The sequence below is a fragment of the Melanotaenia boesemani genome, chromosome 3 (genome assembly GCF_017639745.1).
Source record: "Melanotaenia boesemani isolate fMelBoe1 chromosome 3, fMelBoe1.pri, whole genome shotgun sequence".
Classification (NCBI taxonomy): domain Eukaryota; kingdom Metazoa; phylum Chordata; class Actinopteri; order Atheriniformes; family Melanotaeniidae; genus Melanotaenia; species Melanotaenia boesemani.
Genome location: NC_055684.1, coordinates 21,331,303 through 21,350,734, shown reverse-complemented (window position 1 = coordinate 21,350,734; position 19,432 = coordinate 21,331,303). Strand labels below are relative to the sequence as shown.

General features: G+C 37.2%; 1 protein-coding gene across 6 annotated transcripts in view; it reads left to right on the top strand.

The window, feature by feature from the left end:
* Positions 1-12,086, top strand: part of LOC121637314 (vesicle-associated membrane protein-associated protein B-like) — a 29,784-nt gene extending 17,698 nt beyond the window's left edge. Inside the window, exons 1-9 of one of the 6 annotated variants that reach the window (XM_041981388.1) lie at positions 2,364-2,765; positions 2,909-3,021; positions 3,368-3,433; positions 3,663-3,730; positions 4,006-4,322; positions 4,437-4,615; positions 4,764-4,936; positions 5,019-5,233; positions 5,330-8,092. In XM_041981388.1, coding sequence (XP_041837322.1) covers positions 2,929-3,021; positions 3,368-3,433; positions 3,663-3,730; positions 4,006-4,322; positions 4,437-4,615; positions 4,764-4,936; positions 5,019-5,233; positions 5,330-5,565 — 1,347 coding nt within the window. In that variant the 5' untranslated portion in view covers positions 2,364-2,765; positions 2,909-2,928 and the 3' untranslated portion in view covers positions 5,566-8,092. Of the gene's footprint in view, positions 1-2,363; positions 2,766-2,908; positions 3,022-3,367; positions 3,434-3,656; positions 3,731-4,005; positions 4,323-4,436; positions 4,616-4,763; positions 4,937-5,018; positions 5,239-5,329; positions 8,093-9,394 lie in introns of those variants that run through there. The other 5 variants (XM_041981385.1, XM_041981391.1, XM_041981387.1 and 2 more) reach the window with 5 other exon arrangements.
* Positions 12,087-19,432: the final 7,346 nt, after the last annotated feature.

Sequence of the window (19,432 nt, the reverse complement as noted above, 5' to 3'; positions counted from 1 at the left end):
CACGAATACAAAAGACACAACAATTCACAACTAACCGCAACACGAATACAAAAGACACAACACTTCACAACTAACCGCAACACGAATACAAAAGACACAACACTTCACAACTAACCGCAACACGAATACAAAAGCCACAACACTTCACAACTAACCGCAACACGAATACAAAAGACACAACACTTCACAACTAACCGCAACACGAATACAAAAGACACAACACTTCACAACTAACCGCAACACGAATACAAAAGACACAACACTTCACAACTAACCGCAACACGAATACAAAAGACACAACACTTCACAACTAACCGCAACACGAATACAAAAGCCACAACACTTCACAACTAACCGCAACACGAATACAAAAGACACAACACTTCACAACTAACCGCAACACGAATACAAAAGCCACAACACTTCACAACTAACCGCAACACGAATACAAAAGCCACAACACTTCACAACTAACCGCAACACGAATACAAAAGACACAACACTTCACAACTAACCGCAACACGAATACAAAAGACACAACACTTCACAACTAACCGCAACACGAATACAAAAGACACAACACTTCACAACTAACCGCAACACGAATACAAAAGACACAACACTTCACAACTAACCGCAACACGAATACAAAAGCCACAACACTTCACAACTAACCGCAACACGAATACAAAAGACACAACACTTCACAACTAACCGCAACACGAATACAAAAGCCACAACAATTCACAACTAACTGCAACACGAATACAAAAGACACAACAATTCACAACTAACCGCAACACGAATACAAAAGCCACAACACTTCACAACTAACCGCAACACGAATACAAAAGCCACAACACTTCACAACTAACCGCAACACGAATACAAAAGACACAACACTTCACAACTAACCGCAACACGAATACAAAAGACACAACACTTCACAACTAACCGCAACACGAATACAAAAGACACAACACTTCACAACTAACCGCAACACGAATACAAAAGACACAACACTTCACAACTAACCGCAACACGAATACAAAAGCCACAACACTTCACAACTAACCGCAACACGAATACAAAAGACACAACACTTCACAACTAACCGCAACACGAATACAAAAGCCACAACAATTCACAACTAACTGCAACACGAATACAAAAGACACAACAATTCACAACTAACCGCAACACGAATACAAAAGCCACAACACTTCACAACTAACCGCAACACGAATACAAAAGACACAACAATTCACAACTAACCGCAACACGAATACAAAAGACACAACACTTCACAACTAACCGCAACACGAATACAAAAGCCACAATAGAAGTTGGACTTCTTTTTTTTTTTTTAAACACTGCACAACTTGAGTGCCAACGGATGTCACGCCACAGGAAGTGAACCATTTTGAGCTCTAATGGGTGAAAAGCAGTGAGATTTTTGGAAACAGCACAAAAAGTAAGTAAAACACTGATGGTAAATAATGTTCATTAATTTTGGTAAGCGCCATTATACATGTTGTTAACTGTGATGTGTAAATAGAGTTTTTGCATGTTCGAGGTAGTAATTTGGCCATATATAGATGCTGCTTTGACCGCCCTAGTCGTTGCTGCAATCTAGCCTGTAAGTGTTACTTAAGTGAAATACTTAAGTTATGGAAAACTGTGAATAGGTAGAAAGCAGACTTTTACTTAATAATTTGGAGTGACCAGACGTCGTCTTTTATTCGGACTTGTCCTCTTGTTGAGAGCTACAAAATGAGCTGAATACGACAAACTGAAAACAAGGTTCATGTTTTGAACTGATAGCTTTGATGGCTTGGAAGAAAAGCTGTGAAGGAGTTTTAGATCTCAGTGTCTAGTATCTAGACTAGCTAGAAAATGCAGAAACCCAAACAAACCAAACAAAAAAAGTTTCACCTTGTTGGTGATGCATGGGAAGTTTAGTGCATGACATTGGTCTTCAGTTCTGCATAAGAGACAAGTTTCTTTTTTTGCCTTTAAGTGTTAGTGTTTCTTTGTATGTATATATTTATTATGTTATTGCTTTTTTTAAAATCAAATCAAATCTGGTCACCCTTACTTAATGGTGATTCCCTCCGTGTGACGCTGTACTGTCAGCATAGTGTGTGCATACCCCACATTTTCTTTCTTTTCATCCGAAGAGTCCAAGACAGGGATCCAAAACTACTGACCTCTTGAAACAGTGTCTTGCCGCTTGTGGAGTTTTCCTGGTTGTAATATTTCTGATTTAAATCAAATGGATCTCCAGCAGCATGTTGTGAAGTTCTTAATAAGCCATTTAATGATACATTCCTTTTGAGTCATGTTTGTTGTAGGAAGGAAACTGCAGGACAGTGGCCCAATTGGTCCAGAGTTAGTGATTGCTGGCCTTTTAGTTTTCAGCAGGACCAGGTCTAATGTGGGCTTGATATTAAAAAGGTCTGTGAAAGTAAGCTTATTAACATATTTCTTTTACAAGTTTTTGAGCAAGAGCTGGTCTAATGTAGTATAGAAAAAGAATCCCCCAAATTAGCCATATTTGCATTTTCAAAAGTAAAATTGAGTGAATACACGTCTCATAAATATTTTTCTCAGCAATTTCCTAATAATACTTCATTTGTTTTTATTACAGAGCATAATTTATTGCCCTTTTTGTGGATCCAGCCTGGCTTCATTAACTCCATTTTGCAGTTCATGTGGCAAGGACATAAAATTCTTGAATCTTGATAAGACTGCCACATCCGAAGGTAGAGTTTAAAAACCTCTTATTTTTAAATTCAAGTAAGGCTGTACAGTACAATTATAAAAATGAAAACATGATGTCTGAACAAAAAGATTACTAGAAATTGACGTATTCTCTTAAAAAAACTCTGGTTCCATTTTGAACCAGGTAGTGCAGTACAAGGTGCAATGGATTCTTTCCACAATTTCCAGAGTTTAAAAGAGGAGAGGCATTCATCTTTCGAAAACAAAAAAAATCCTCTGAAAGAGAGCAGCGTTAAGGTAAATTTGCTAATGTTAAGCTAAGTATTTTTCTATTGTGTATTTTTTGTGTATTTGCATAGAGTCAATGAACCTGATTAGCGTCCTTAGTATCTATTTCTTTATAGATTTCTGTTGCCCTTATGAAACTGAAAGATGGAGTACTGATACCTCTAAGAGGAACAGGCATACCATAGCATTTTAAATTTTAAGACTACTTGGATACAATATTGATGTGCTGCAGAGATGTTATTTTACTCTGACATAAATTATAATCAACATAACACTAAAATTCTTTCACCAAAGTTCTGCCAATTATACCTAAGTGTTACAGTGATATGTATTTAATATGTATATGTGTTTCCAGCAATGGGATCCTGCCTTGAACCGTACCAGTAATGATGGTGGAGAATCGCGTATTGACTCTGAAGTGGTAATATGTGGCTCATTAATGTCTATTCCTCGCCTGTAGCTTCCTTTAAAAATTCCATCATACAATTAATTTGTTCTCCAATTTGTTTAAGCAATGTCTCAAAATGACTTTGAGATACACATAATCTTTCTTTAGTTAACAAGTGCATTTATTTCTACTTAAGAAATTGATGGTCTTTAGCTTTCAGTACCTCTGTTCACCTGTCTGTATTTCATGATTCCTGACACAGATTTTACTCTCCGACTCACAAGAGGGCCCAGGAATGTCAAGCTCTGCAGTGGTAACTGCATGCTATAGGTATTTTTAATGCAAATTCCAAGTACAATATTTATTTGGAAACATAAACAATATATAATTATATGTTAATGTCTTAGAAAATACACACAATGGTATGCATCTCTTGTGGTAGAAGACCAGTTGGACTCTGTCACTGATGAGAACAGTACTAATGCTCAAAATGTGGCTGAGTAAGCCCATTGTTCTTTTCTTCAGCTGTTGTTTCTTTCTGGTTAGATGTGTGCCACTATATAATTAGAGAAGTTAAAGAACTAACATAGTCATGATCTGTTCAGTGGTAGGGTGGAACAGCCATCTGTATCAGAAGTAATCACAAACCTGGCACTCCAGATTGATCGCCATACTGTCAGTAGATTTAACATTTGCCGCTCTGACATCTGGGATGGAGCTGTGAGAGGATTCAAAAGGGGAACATTCTGTGACACCAAGAACCTCCTTGTGAAGTTCTCTGATGATGGAAGCAGATTTGAGGAAGGTCTTGACTACAGTGGTCCAAAAAGAGAATTCCTTTCCCTCTTGATGAAAAGGCTGAACAAACGACCCATATTTGATGGTCCTGAAGAGAGACGCTACCTTGTCTACAACTCGACAGGTATAGTTTTGTGGGGACTATTTTAAGGGAAAAGTACATCAATCATGCAGTGTTTGTAATGTGGTCCAGTGTGGCAACCAATTTAATACTTAATTACTGTCCATTTCCTTCCAGCAATCAGAGAGGATGAATATAGTTTGGCAGGAAAGATGATTGCCATTTCTATTGTACATGGTGGACCTGGCCCAAATTTTCTCTCGAAGGATCTGGTCAACCACATCGCAAGGCAGTCCAGTTTCAATCAATCTATAGGAGACATCACAGATGAAGAAATAGGGAAAGTGCTGTGGCAGGTATGAGGGTCATTGTTAGAGGTTTATAATTTGGCAAAGGTGAAAGGTACCAAGTTTGTCCACTAAACCTTTCTGCCATGATAGCTTTGTGATATTATTTCTGATTAACATTGGCACTTAAAATGAGTGACAGACATTCCATTTTTAGATTGAAAATGCATCCACATTGGAAAGCCTGCAGGACCTGATTGACCAGAACAGCACTATGCTGCAGACTGCAGGGTGTTTTAAACATGTTGTGTCAGTGGAGAACAAACACTCAATTGTCAAGGAGTGCCTTAGATGGTATATAATTGACAGGAACTACACAGCAATTGAAAGGTAGTGTATTTTATTGCTTTTGCTCAGAAAGAGTTCAGACTAAAACATTTCACTGAAAACGCACTGTATTATTGTATTTTAGGTTCAAAGATGGACTTGCCAGCTTGCAGTTTCTAGCGGCACTGCAGCAGTATCCAACCGTCCTGACCCCTGTTCTCTGCCATTCAAATGACAAGTTATCTGCGACAGACGTGGAAAACATCTTCCAGCCCCAGCTTAGTCCTGTCGGAAGCAACATGAGAATGCTGGAGAACAAAACAAGAAGTTTCTGGGCAGACTACCTTCTTGACTGTGAAGGTTAGCTAATGTAAATTTTATTAATATAATCCAATTTTTTCTTTTTTTAGGATAAAATATTTTTATTAAATTGCTTAAAATGATTTCTACTTCTAGACAATGAGAGTTCTGTGACTCTGGAGGAGATCTTCATGTTTGCCACAGGCGTGCCATGCATACCTCCTGCTGGCATGGATCCTCAACCGCACCTCGAATTCCTCGCCAGTTCCGAGTTCCCCATGGCTAATACATGTGCCAACACTTTAAAGTTGCCTATCTTGGATGACTACGACACCTTTAAAGCCAACATGAACTTCGGGATTAAGAATTCCCCTGGCTTTGGATGCGTTTAAACAGTCTGAATTATGAACATTTAAAATGTACAACAAAGAGGTTTTGTTCAGTTTGGATGTGTTCAGTACTCCGCTTTAGACTTCAGCTTTGTCACAGGATCAGACTTCATTTTATTTTATTTCTTGTCCTCTGTTCTGTTTGCCCTTTTTAATACTTGCCGGTGTTCCTATGTGCCAACTGTTAATGCATTAATTTATTATGCCAGTTCAGTTGCTGATTATTTGTGCAATTAATCTAGAAATTAAGAAAAAAGTCCGGCCTTGTTTTTCAGGGTGATGTAGTTCTCTACTGCAGAATGCCACTGATGGGGTGGTGTCAGAGCACTTTGTCTCTGCAGTTCTTTAAAGGCATGCTGGTCTATGCCCCCACCAGGAATTGCTGGTGCTAGCACTTGTCTTTCAAGCTGACTCAGAGTTTGTCAGAAAGCTGGGAATCCACACTTATTTCCACTTAATCTGGGAACACACTTATTTCCACTTAATCTGGGAACAATTACAGAAAAATGCCCAGATTAAGCAACCATCACATTGACAGTGGTTTTGTTTTTGATTGTTCTTTGCCAATTAGATTAGCATGGGATGCAATTTTTTATTTCTTTTCATTGGAATGCCTTTCCGTGTTTATGATTGGCTATATTTTTTAAGAAACAAATGCGGAAACACCACAAGACAACATAATAAAGATTCAAATAAACCATCAAATATTTGAACAAAAGTGATACTGACTACAGTATATGCACACACTTACGAACTTTTACAACCTCAAACATGTTGAAACTATATAACTGCACTGTCCATTATTTCTCTGTGGATGCTTCATGTACATTTTAATGGAAATGGTTTTCTAATAGGTGTCTCTCCCTCAAGTCACCAAACAGATCCATCCAAAACTGTATCCTATTATGAAAATACAATTTTTTTTTTTTATAAGAAAGTCTTTTGTCATATAAAAACAATTCAGTCTTAAGCTAAACATAAATTTAACAAAGCCAAATAAACCATAGCCTTCACTGACCCAGTCACATACACTAAATACAAAAATGTGGTCTGAAGTATAACACAAGTGTCACACCACAAAGTATGAATAAAGAATAACACATAGGATAAAAAAAAACCTTTGTTTGCGAAAGTATGACCACCAGCTTTCACTGGTTGGATGTTGAAGTGCCATACATGTGACTTCTGGTTCCTGCAAATTCATCTGTTTGCTTAGATCTAAAGTAACAATTAATTGCTGCCATCAACCCATTTTTTGTGCCACAGTCTGTATGGAGGCGCAGGTTCATCACATCACATCTTCTGTTAATTAATGCTTTTGTTTAAGAATCTGCCACATTGCTCGGTAGCCTAAAAGTTTTCCTGATCCCTGAAGCTCCTCAGAAATAGCTGCCTGCACAGTAGCAACTGGAGTATTGTTAGGCCTTTTAGTTGGGTCTACTGGAGTATAGTTAGGCCTTTTAGTCGGGTCTACATCTCGTAGTCTTCTTTTTGAAGTGCTAAGACTCATTGAAATGTTGTGCTTGGTTGCCAGCAAGACCAGTATTAATTCAGAGGGATGGCCCTCTGTGAAATACTTGTGAATAATTTCATCCACAGTGGTCGCTTCAGGACCTGATGGATAAATATATGGACAATTTATTAGAGAAAAACAGATCGACTACATTTACACACTTTTACATTTTACACAATGATTGATTAGTGAACAAAGTAAGAAACTGAAAAGATAATGGCTCATTTAGATTTTTTGTTGTTTTAGTGTTCACTTACTTAGCTGTTAACCAAATTCATAATCTTTAAGAAAATTACCAAGATAGACCTTCGGTTTGACGACTTATTAAGAACTGAACATTTCTGCCGCAGGAGCCATAGCCATAGGAGTATAACAGGACAGTCTGATGATTTATTCCACAATATGGTCAAAACATGATCTGGTAAAAACATAAAAGGAAGAAGGACAGAGGTTTAGGTTTATGGCATTGTACTGTATAAAACTGTGAAAGTTGTTTGGGTGTCGTATAGAATCATATGTGGCATCATGACCATATGAATACATACAAATGTTTCCACATTCAAGGCTACTACAGTATGAAGAACTTAATTCACCCTCAAGAACATTGTGCCCAATGGACCTCTTTGCATTTATCTTTTGAAAAATTTTTTCAGGGCTTTTTTGAGGTAAAACATTTATTTTTGACCAAAGATTAAATAAAGCATAGTCCTAAATGTGTGTAAAAAAATAATGTAGCATTGTCAATTTCCAGTGTGGTGAAGATAAGTTTTGAGTTTGTCGTTCTGTTCTGAATTTGTGTCTTTATAAAACAATAACATAATAAATATATACAAAGACACACTAACATTAAAAGAAAAAAAATGTGTTTTAATTTCAGAACTAGAGTTTCCAGCACAATGCTTTGCATGCCATGCACTTAACTTCCCTTGCATCACCAACAAGGTGAAAATGTATTTTGTTTTTTTCCTTTGCCAGAACTTTGTAAAAAAAAAAAACAAAAAAAAAAAACAATGCATTTAATAAATACAGTACAAAATAAATTTTGAAAAACAAAACCAGTTAAATTCCAAACCAAATGCAGCAGCAGGCTAAGTCATGAGGATCTGTATCGAAGAAGCGTCGTGCTGAACCAATGGACTTGTCACAATGTTTATTATTTCATATCCATGTCACAAACTTAGGAAACTTTCACTTACTTCCATTGATGTTCTTCAGGTTGTGCGAAGATATGTCAAAACAGTACATTTAGATGATCGTAATGACAATAATGACGGTCAACAGAAAATTTCTCCCCAAGCTCACCCTGCCTCCATGCTCCAGGCCCAAAACTGACACAGGTCAGCGTACCCATTAATGAAGACAACACACGCATGTCACCGTGCATGTGCACACATACATTATAGGGGAAGATAAATAACCCGACATATGGCTCCTACAAATGTCCTCACCAATGAGATGGCACGATTTTTTTGCAGAGACATTGCCTACCAGTGTCATTTCGGGATGGGTGTTTCAGGACCATACTCAACATCCCTGTGTGCTTTTAGCTTTCACCATGGGCTATGAGTTCACGGCATTGTGTATATATTGTGTACTAACTGTGTGTATGTGTGTGTTTGGATGTGATGGGTTAACATTCGAAGAATTACTTTCTTATTTAAAGTTATTCAAACTCTGTTTTTGTGGGAAGTGACAGCCTTAACACCCTTTGACAGTAAGTCAAAAAAGTCAAAATTCCTATAATCATTGACGGACATAATGGAAGACTTTTCAAATCAATAAGTACGCTGTCAATTACAACAATCAATCAAAGGTTTAACACTGGGTTTTCTAAAAGTTTTGATTGAACATTAGTCACAAACTCCATAAGCGGCCATAAAAGAATCGTCCTCTCCTCATACACCACCACCCCCACCCCTTTAAGTTTTGCCAGAGGCAGAACGACTGTTGGCTGCTCCTGCGGCTGAGATTAAACTAACAGAGAGCCCCCCCCCAACCCCACCCGCTGCTGGGAAATGAAGTGTGTTAAAGCCTGGCGCCTTCTGCGTTCCTCAGGGGATTTGGTCAGATGAAGATTTAAGCGATCCTATTTCTTTGAGCTAATAAATAAATACTGCCCTATCAACTTGACTGACAACTAGCCATTTCTTAACCTATTGTTGTCATGAATTTTTGTTTCTCCACATTAATTTCTTTACTTTGCTCCCCATCTACTGATTCCCATCATCGTATTGTCGCATACTTTCTCTCATCAATTCTCGTTAATTTCTTTTACCCTCCTAACTCCTTTTCTTTTTCTCTTCCTTGTCCCTGTTTCAGGAGGACGATGGTCTGCGGATGAGGAAGAGTAACGTCATGTCATCTCAGCATGCCTCTGTTGTAATGAAGAAAGACGAAGGGCTGAGTGCCCGCACGGTGGCCCTCCTCGTGCTCTTCTTTGTGGTGGGCGTCATCGTGGGCAAGTTGGCTTTGTAGAGCGCAGCAGTTCTGTTGGCGGCAGCATGCTTTCGGGGATGAAAAACAAACAGCATCTGGGATTTTGGATCAGAATTGCCATATCTGATGGGTGGGGGAGGGGGGATGGTACTAGTTTTGATTCAGTCTCATTTATGTAAAAACTTCAAAGCGGTAAAGTATGAGAGAAAAAAGAATTAAAAGAAAAAAAAGACTCATCTTATGAACAAACTGCTACAGGTCTCGCCTCTACGTAATCATCACATAATCATTCTGACCTTCTTCCCAAAGGTTTCATGTATACAGATGACTTGTTTGGGGGTGGGGGGCAAATGAAACATGATTTAATTCTAGTGATTCAGACCAACAGATTTTCTAATGCCGGCGAGGTCGTGTCGGTGCGATTGAGTCAATTTGCAACTGTGCGAATGTCATTTTAGTGTATTGTTGTTTCTTTTTCTAAATGGCAACCAGAGCCAATGTATATGGATATGTAATTGCCCCAATGTACAGTATATCCTGCTGTTCCTTCGAGTGAAACTCCCTTTAAGGAAGGGATTTACCACAGAGATGGTCTATACAGTTGGCGTTCCACACAGGGCTATCACACCGTCTTGTCCAGTCAGAGGTTTGTAAAACCTCTGATTGTAGAGCAACCTTTATTGGTGGATGAAACACTAGCATAGGTGTTTTCTTACATTGTGCCCTTTTTATTTTCACCCTACCTTACTCCCATCACCGGTTGCACAATGCTCACCACATCCCCATTTGTCAGTCGGGGGATTTTTGATTGCATGCGTTCACACAGAGTGTTGCATCTATGCTTTTGAATCTAATTTAATTGCTTTTATAATGGTGATAATGTCATTTGACTATAGGTTTGCACATTTACATTTCTGATTTTTCTTTGATCCTTTTTTGTGTTTTGTTGCAGTTCTGTTTTTCTGTTGTAAGGGTTGAAACATTTAAAATTATAGCAGCTATCTGAACTGAGGATTAGATCATTTCTGTAAATTCAGATGAAAGCCTTGCCTTGTGATCTATTGGGGCAAGTTATTCTCAGACCAAGATGGAGGTACATTAACAGTACATTAATATATAAAAACAGACAGATGGTGCATGCAGAATAAATGTTTATTTTCCTGGGAACATCAACATCAAACATCAGACTACGTTTTTGTGTTATAACATATTTTCCTACTGAGCCATACATTTGTTGGAATTATGTCTGATATTAGACAAATGTATGTCAGGTTCGTTGAGTGTTTTAAGCTGCCTTCATCTGCTACCCAATTTCTTGGTTAGCTTTTTCTCACAGCTACAAACACGTTTAGTTTTGGTGTTTATTCAGCATTTATTTGTTGCTTATTAGTGTTAAAACACTGCACTTGAAGTTATGAACATTTTTAATACACCAAGCTTAAAGTGTCTCTGATCTTCCTGCAGTGTTCTTTTTTCCTTTTGCAAAAGCAGGAAACAAATACAGCCTACCTATCGCATCGAGGGGACCACATGACACTGTACTTTTTACAGAACATTCAGAAATAAACACTAGATGTTTTCTCAAATTGTCGCATTACCAAATTTGCATATTGGGAAGGAAAGTGTCATTCTGTTTTGAATTATTTGAAAGGAAACAAAATGTTGGTTATGTTTTTCAGCTGTATCCAAATAGAATCAGTTAATGGTTGTTAGAAAGAGCAAGGATGCTGAAAAATTTATAGAAATGACAGAAATGCTCCATCTTCTCCAGCTGAATGGAGGGGAAGACGATGGATGGGTAAGAAAATAAAAACAAATATGAGCGTGTTTTGTGTTTCTACTGTATCTCTGTAAAGTTTTTGGATTGAGGATGATTTGCTGCTCAGAGGGAGGGCAGAGCCGACCTGAGCTACAGTCCCACCTTGGGTTATCAGGCCTGGATCATTTAGTACTTACAGAAAGTCTTGTTAGTTTCTCCTGGTTGGAGTATCACAACATTTTACACAAGGATCACACAAAACACTAGATTGTTAAATCAGTTTGACTTTGTAATGTTGCCATTGCCTCCACTGCAGTACATTTGAGTAGTTTGGTACTCCAAGAAGGACCGACCAAACAAAAGTGACATGTAAACACTACTCGATCCAGGCCTAGTTGTAAAACACACTACACCAACCTGTCCTGGAGTCGCTGACCATCACCGTGATTAATGTAAGCAGTCGAGAAATTGTTTTGTATGTATATAAATAAATAAGTCTATCTGAGAAGATTAATATTCCTAGTTAAGTAGTCTGGTGTAAAGAAAAAAGAACCAACCTGGTTGGACTATGTAGCATCTTAATAAATTAAATAAATAAATTACCTAACTGTGTGAAGTTATTTTCTATGAAGCTCACAGGCTACAGTATATTCACATTACATACTAAATAAATAAACAAAAAGGATTTTCATATTTACAAATGGATTTAATTCATATTTAGGCTTGTTTTGAAAAATATAGTTTGTTTACGGTAAAAAAAAAAAAAAATACCCATTTCTCCTGCTAAAGCTGGACAGGAGCATCCAAAGATTCAAACTAATGGGTAAAAATACTAAATGATTACACACCCCAAAATTAAAGGTCTTAATAGTTTGTTTAGATGAAGTGACTTCTGCTGTCAGCACCATCTGACCTGCAGCCAGTTAAATTCAAGGCTGTGCAGGTTTACGAGCTGCCAGTAAGCTACCAGTTTGCTTGATTTGGCAGCACTGCTGTTCGCAGTGGAGTAAGAGTGACGAAATATATATAGCTGAACAATTAATTACTTTTTGGATTTTCACTTGTGCATTTGTGGTTTTGAGAGAAATAAAAGTCCTGGTGATTCATCCAGTGTTATTGTATCAGTAACAACCAGACAGTGCGTCGGTCTGCACCTCATGTGGACAGGCAGCAGATTGAAGCATGTGTCAAGAAAGTGCCCTCGTGGGTCTGCACCTGGGCCCAGTAGCTCCTCGGCTGTTTAGCTTGGCCCCTGTAAGGCACAGCTGCATACTCAAAAGGTGGAAAGCTACCAAAATGAATTTAACCATTTTAAATTCAACTGGGAAATAATCCATTTCCAATGTAAATCACAGGAATGTTTCAAAATACCAGGACACAAATTATGGGGTCTGCTGCTCACCTGACAGAAAGGTCAAAGAGATAGTAGGTGGTATTTTCTTTTTAATGAAAGATGTGAGACATCACAATGTGACCAGCAGAGATTCATGGATGTTACTTGACCAAGTAATAAAAACATGTCATTTGAATTCTTACACAGATTAAACAAACAATATGTTAATTAGTGATCTTTGGAAGAGCTGGTGGGTGGACTTTGTTTCCTTTGGGCAGAGGGAGCCCATCTGTTTCACTCTAATTCTGGTCTTTATAACAACATTAAGCTAGCCAGCTGATGGCTGCAGTCTCACATTGAATGCACAGATATGAATGTTGTGTCAATCTTTTCATTTAACTCTTGGAACAGTGTGAATAAGTGACTTGTATGAAATGTGAAGTTATTACGTCAAGAGTGCAAACTGCAATTTAAATCTTGTGCCTGACTGATATTCTGTCAGATTCCTTTGACCCGTTTCCTTTCTGCTGTATGAGCAAGACCAGTAAATTAAACCACCATTTTCTCCATCAAATATGTGTTTGCTTTTCCTCTGACCTCATTAAAACTCAGTTAGTAGAAAAATAATGACATGTACTCCCTTTGCTACATGTGATGACACAATTGCACAAGAAAGAAGATGTTTATAAGGTCAGACAACACTTCGGAGGAGATTGAGATTTAAACATAAAACTCACTATTCTCATTAAAAGTCATCTCATCATTCCCAATATTGTCCATAAGTCTAATGGACAAACAAGACAACCACATCTGAACAGATTCACTTTGTCCCAATTGCAACCAGTATAGATAGTAATATTGAAAATATTTCAGATTTACTTTTGCTAATCACACAATATATGTACGAAGTGCTTTATATGATAAAATGGGAAATTTTATAAAGATAATTGATATTCTGATACATTTACAGCTTTATTGTGAAAACTTCAGTGGACTAACTATGACGCTTTCTGTGTTTCTCTCACATAATATGTCTAAAAATAACAACATGAACAGGAATATGTCTTTGCACAGATGAACCAGGTGAAGAAACTATATCATAGGGATCCTTGGGTATCTATGAAGAGCCACCCCATGACCAGAGAATGCATCATCATGGAAACCACCCAGATCAGAGCAGACAGGGACCCAGACTGGAACCATAAGGCTGCAGTGCAGGGCCCCCAGCCACCCAGACAAGGACAATCACCAAGGCAACAACCCCGTTATCAAAGCAGGCCTGGCTCCACAGGTGGAGGACAGCTATTAGGAAAACCTAAAACATAAACAACTAAAATAATCTATAAAAATATACTTAAATGTGTTAATCTATACCATGCACTTGGGTAAAATATATCAAAAAACAAAATCAGCAAAAAAAAAGAAGCTAAAGTAGTCATTTAACTGAATAAATGAAGAGCAAATTAATTAAAAAATAAATTACTAAATACGATAAAAAATTTGTTAAAAGCTAAGCTGAAAGGGTAGACAGCCTATTTTTAAAAACTTTGCAGCCCTGATGCCGTCAGACAGGCCCACAGACGAGGGCTGGAATAAAGCCTTGCTAAAGGTTTTAGTAAGAACGTTGGGGACGCGGTACCAAAGACCACAGGATCTGCGGGGATTCATAATTAAAAAGCAGGTCAGATAAATAAGAACACCCAAGACCATTTAGACATTAATAAACTACTGAAAAAAACCTTAAAATTTATCCTGAAACGCGCACAAAGTCAATGTAGAGATTTAAAAACTGGTGTAACGGACCGCCCTCTGGTCCTCGTCGGTACACGTGTGGCCGAATTCTGGAGTAACTGCAAACTTGAATCTTGGAAAAAGTTGAATGATCTTTAACGTCCATTGTAGTAGTAAACTTTGAAGCCTATTATAAATTATGAGGGCCTGGATGCACTTATAAAGTATATAATGTATGTATGTTAAACTGCTGTTTACATCTACTTTTCATAGTCTTTATGTCAACCATTTCCCATAATTATAATTGGCCCTATAATGAGTATTGTTTTCCACAGCTATTATAGTCAGAGAAGAAAAAAAATCCATCTGCTGTCTTACATATCTGACATGTTTATATGTCCCTCTGATTTATTTTCCTTTTAAAATTTCAAAAGTGAAACAGAATACAAGTCACAGTATGACTTTTTGGCACACAAATTTCATGCAAATTTACTATTTACAAAGGCTCCTTTTAAGAGTTTGAAGGCCTTTATGGTTAATAAAAAAGGACTTTGCAGCTTTGCCACCAAGGGTGGAGAGAGAACAGCTGACACCAGAGCTGCCAGATAGCTCAGGATATTTCAAGGTCTCAAAGGTAACAAATATGTTTAAAACATTGTCTCACATTAGAACCTACAACTTACTGCCAAACGCCAACTTTTGCTGTTTTTAAATTTACTAAATAAATTTGACCTTGACTGATTATTAAGGGGTTAACTTGGGTTCAGAAGCAGGGCCACACCTTAGCAACACCTCTTATCAACTAGTAAATCTTCCTAAAACTAGGGTTGCTAACATCCTGAGACAGTTTCCCGATCCTCAGTCTCCTCTACCCAGCATGTTATCAGGACGCCCCAGATGGTCCACCTCATTATCCCCATCAACCTTATCCTACTTTAAACCTTCATTAAATCACTAAACTCCTATTTTTGTGGTGTGACACTTTCATGTGATTCATGATATTAAAATGACTAAAATATCAGTATCAAAGGGTTTGTTTTAAGGCAAGCAATGGTGTTTTGCTAACCATAACCAAGTGCTTTTTGTCTAACCAAGGTGGCTGTGTTTCAGGGCATTGTGGGAACGTTGGTTGGTTCAGCCCCAGCTTCTCCAGAAGTTTTATTGGTGTGCAGGTGTGTGTTATTGTAAGAGAGGAAAAAGTTACAAATGTCAGAGAGGTGTGAACTCTAAATCTATAAATGTACAAATACAGTAAATTATAATTAATTTCCCCCAAAATTGTTTACTAACAAATATCACCCCAAGAGTAAGATGTGCTGTAATACTTCACGTGATGGTTTCTTGTAACAGAAATAAATCTGTCCATGAATAATATTGGAAGTTGTAGTGGACAAGTCATAGTCCTGATCTTTATTCAAAATAAACGTGGAAAATTGCAGTGAGCATTTCATGTGTTGAAACCCGCAGACATCACAGAGGGCATCCATCATGCAATGAAACGTTTCATTTGTTTAATTTGGTTTCTTTTAACTACTTTTGAGGGCTTGTGTTAACATCTGATGTTTATTTAGGTCATTACTAAGAAAGAATTATAAAAAAAATCTAAAGGATTAATGCATTTGTAACCACTGCTGTATGTTTCATTGTGCCTTTTCTTTACCTTTAGGAACATTTTTTATAAAGTGATTTGTCAGTGATTTTATAAAGTAGGTAATGGATCGAATTGTGTGAGTGTAAATGAAAAAAATCTTTTATTTCACACATTTTGCTGCTTCCTACCTGTAATGGAAGTTCTTAGTCATTTTTCCTCCTCATTGCTGTGATAGATGAGGTGCTCATTTTCTAAGAGCACCAACAGAAATTGTGGGTTGGAATGTGGTGGTAGGTCTGTTCAGTAGTTGGTTAAGTATATGAGCATGAGGTCATGACAGAAAAGAGCCTGTTTTCTCTTTGGCATGAGATCAAGCAGGAAAGTGCAGTTGCTGCTCTGCACTGCAGCTCTGTGGGCAAAAGTGCAGCACTTTGTTGTGCAGTAGGACATTTTTCTCAATAGAGGCTCATTTGTTTGAACTAAACCAGCCAGCTTGTGGTCAATATTATCTTTTATGATGCAGCTGTAGCTCATATAACTCATAGAAGTAATGAAATTTTCTTGATGGAGCCTGAAATTTCAGTGAGCGGGAGAATTGGAAGATACCCACTCTACTGCAGTGATGTCATCTCAGTGATGTGTAGAAATGAACATGCAAAATTTTTATGTGAATGCTGAAAATGTAATAATAATAATAATAAAAGGAAAACATACATGTGGTCTTTTTTTGTTTTACTTTTTAAAAATGTGTCCCTGTCCAAAGGCAGCACCGTGTCCTTCCTTTACCAGAACATTAGTTAGACTAAATCACCAACTGTTTGTGGTTTGGAAACTTGGTTTAGCTGAAAGGAAACTCCCGGGGCTTGTTTTGTTTTCATAAAAAAAAAAAAAACACTTTAGTTTATCCTTTTTAAAGACACACCAAAGATTGAGTCCTGATTTGAAACACATATCTTGCTTGACTAACATAATTTTGGACCTAATTTTCAAGCTGGTTGCTTTGAAAAGAAAAAAGAATTGTTTTTTTTTTCAGTTATTTGTCCACAATGGACATTTTGAGAAACGCCTTCAGAATCTTCTGGGACAGCTCATTAATTTTAGAATAGATTTGAAAAGTTAACAAACTTTCACAGTTTGGGGACTTTCTGTTAAATGATCATTCCTCCAAGCACTACCATTGTAGCATGATTAACATCCAGGCTATGACATCCTCTTCAGTATGCAGATCACTGGCCATATTTGACAGGGTCTACACATAAACACAGAGTATACTGCTGTAGTACAAAGCAGCATAAAAACCTTAAGGTAACTGATATGCTAAAGGACCATATTTGGTGTTTGATAGCTTTTCCCATATCTGATGATGTTCATTTTCTTTTACCCTACAGGGGTCAAATAAGGGAATACCGAACTTGGGAATGTTCCAAACCCTTTTTCTTCAAGTGGTAGCGGACATTTGTTTAAAAAAAAAAGAAAAGTTTGTTTTTGAGATTTCTACTTTTTACTCTTCTACAGCTGACAGAATAGTTTTGCCCTTAGATCTACCTGAACACATGCATTAAGGCTCAAAGATAACGATAGCTAGGCCTGTTTATGATTTACATGCTTGTGCAAATTTACTAAATTATATGTGAGATTATAATGAGTGATCTTTATGGGTTTTTTTTTTTTATAGGCGAGTAGTTTCCCTGTAGTTTCTGTCAGTGTGCCAATTGGCTGTAAATTTGTATTGAATTTAGAGGAAAGTTTGTATTCAAGCACTCAGCATGTTTCTCATTATGTCAGTTTTTAATGACCTCCAAGAATTATATCAAACTGAATAAATGACCAGCTGAATAAATAGAATAAAAAGGCAATGTTTTATTACTTTGGTCTAAATACACACCTCAACACCGAATGTTGTAACTAAATCTGTTTGTTTATATATATATTTTTATATATATAATGTAGTATCTCACAGAAGTGAGTACACCCTTCACATTTTTGCAAATATTTTAGTATGTCTTTTCATGGGACAACACTATAGAAATTAAACATGACATACAGAATATCAAAGTTTAGTTTCTATAGTTTGATATTCTTTATGTCAAAGTTTCATACTGAGAGTATTGAGATACTGTATATATAATTATTTTATTTATTTATTTATTATTATTTATTTCTTTTTTTAATATTGTTGTCACTGAGCCACTGGGTTGGATTGCTAGCAGGTTGATCATGTGCTCTTTTCTGAGCATATGACCAAAACCCAAGCGCTTGCAACTTTTTAAGATGATCTATGTAGCTGCTGTTCAACTAGCTTGAGTTATGGATTTATCCAGCTTTAGGGTTCTTTAATTACAAAGTGTCTTTATTGTTTAATGGATAAACGGTGGTCACCTTTCTATGTTTTTTGTTGAATCTTGTGGTTTTTTTTTCCCTGTTGGCTTTGGATGGGGATGGGGATTGGGGGGGTGGGGGATACAGACCTATATTCTCCATCCAAGCCTTAAAGATGACCTCATGGGGCCAGCAGCTGCCATTGCCATCCTTGCCGGAGTTAATAGGAACAGTATGTAGCCTCTGGAGTGCTTTCTCTTTCTTTCTCTTATTTGAGTTTTACAGGATCAGGTCTTGAGGTTTATTTACATAGTTGCATTTCTATTCATTTTCATTTTTCTCAGAAACTGCTTACTTTATTGCCCTACAGTGACCCATTTCACAGAAGAAAGTCTTCAAAGGAAGAGATGCATCTTTATTCATGTATTACCACTGACTCATGTGACTGCTTGGGTGACAAGCCTGCAGTACACTTATGTGTCTTTTTGGCTCACTGATTTTGCTGCTGGCCAACAAAGACAATGTTTTAGTTCTCTTGTAATTATGTTCAGATGCAGTGATTCACTCATGTCTTTTAAAACACGATAAGCAGCTTGTCCTGCACAAAGTGCCAGACACTATTCAACAAAGTAGATTATTGGTAAGAAAAGGGAAAAAATGGCTTAAAAAAAGGAGAAACTTTTGAATTGTCTGTTTTGTGTATTAAAATGTTTGCTAGAAAGAGAAATAGCTTTTTTAAGTGAAGATTTTGTGTCTTCTCCTGATTTATTTCAAAGCTGCTACTAAATATTTTTATTAGAAATGTGTTTAAATATGTGCCTTTTCATTTAACAATGAAATATTGTCAACAGTTACCATTATTTATTAGCTAATTGTAAAGAATGTGATTTAATACTGATTGTCTTCAACAGAAATATAATCAGGCTCTAGATCAGATATAGCTGAATCCCGGTTATGGGATATTTCCTACTTATTTTTAACCACTGACAAGAAATTTAGGTAAATCATCAATTCTTTTTCTATATGGCTTTTTCTAATTCAGGGTCACAGGGAAACTAGAGCCTAACAAAGGGCAGAGTACACCCTGGACGGGTCAGCAGTCTATCACAAGTAAATCAAATTTTCACAAATAACCATAGATGAAACCCTCCCTCAGTCTAATAGTTCAGGCTGTTTGCATAGTGTGGA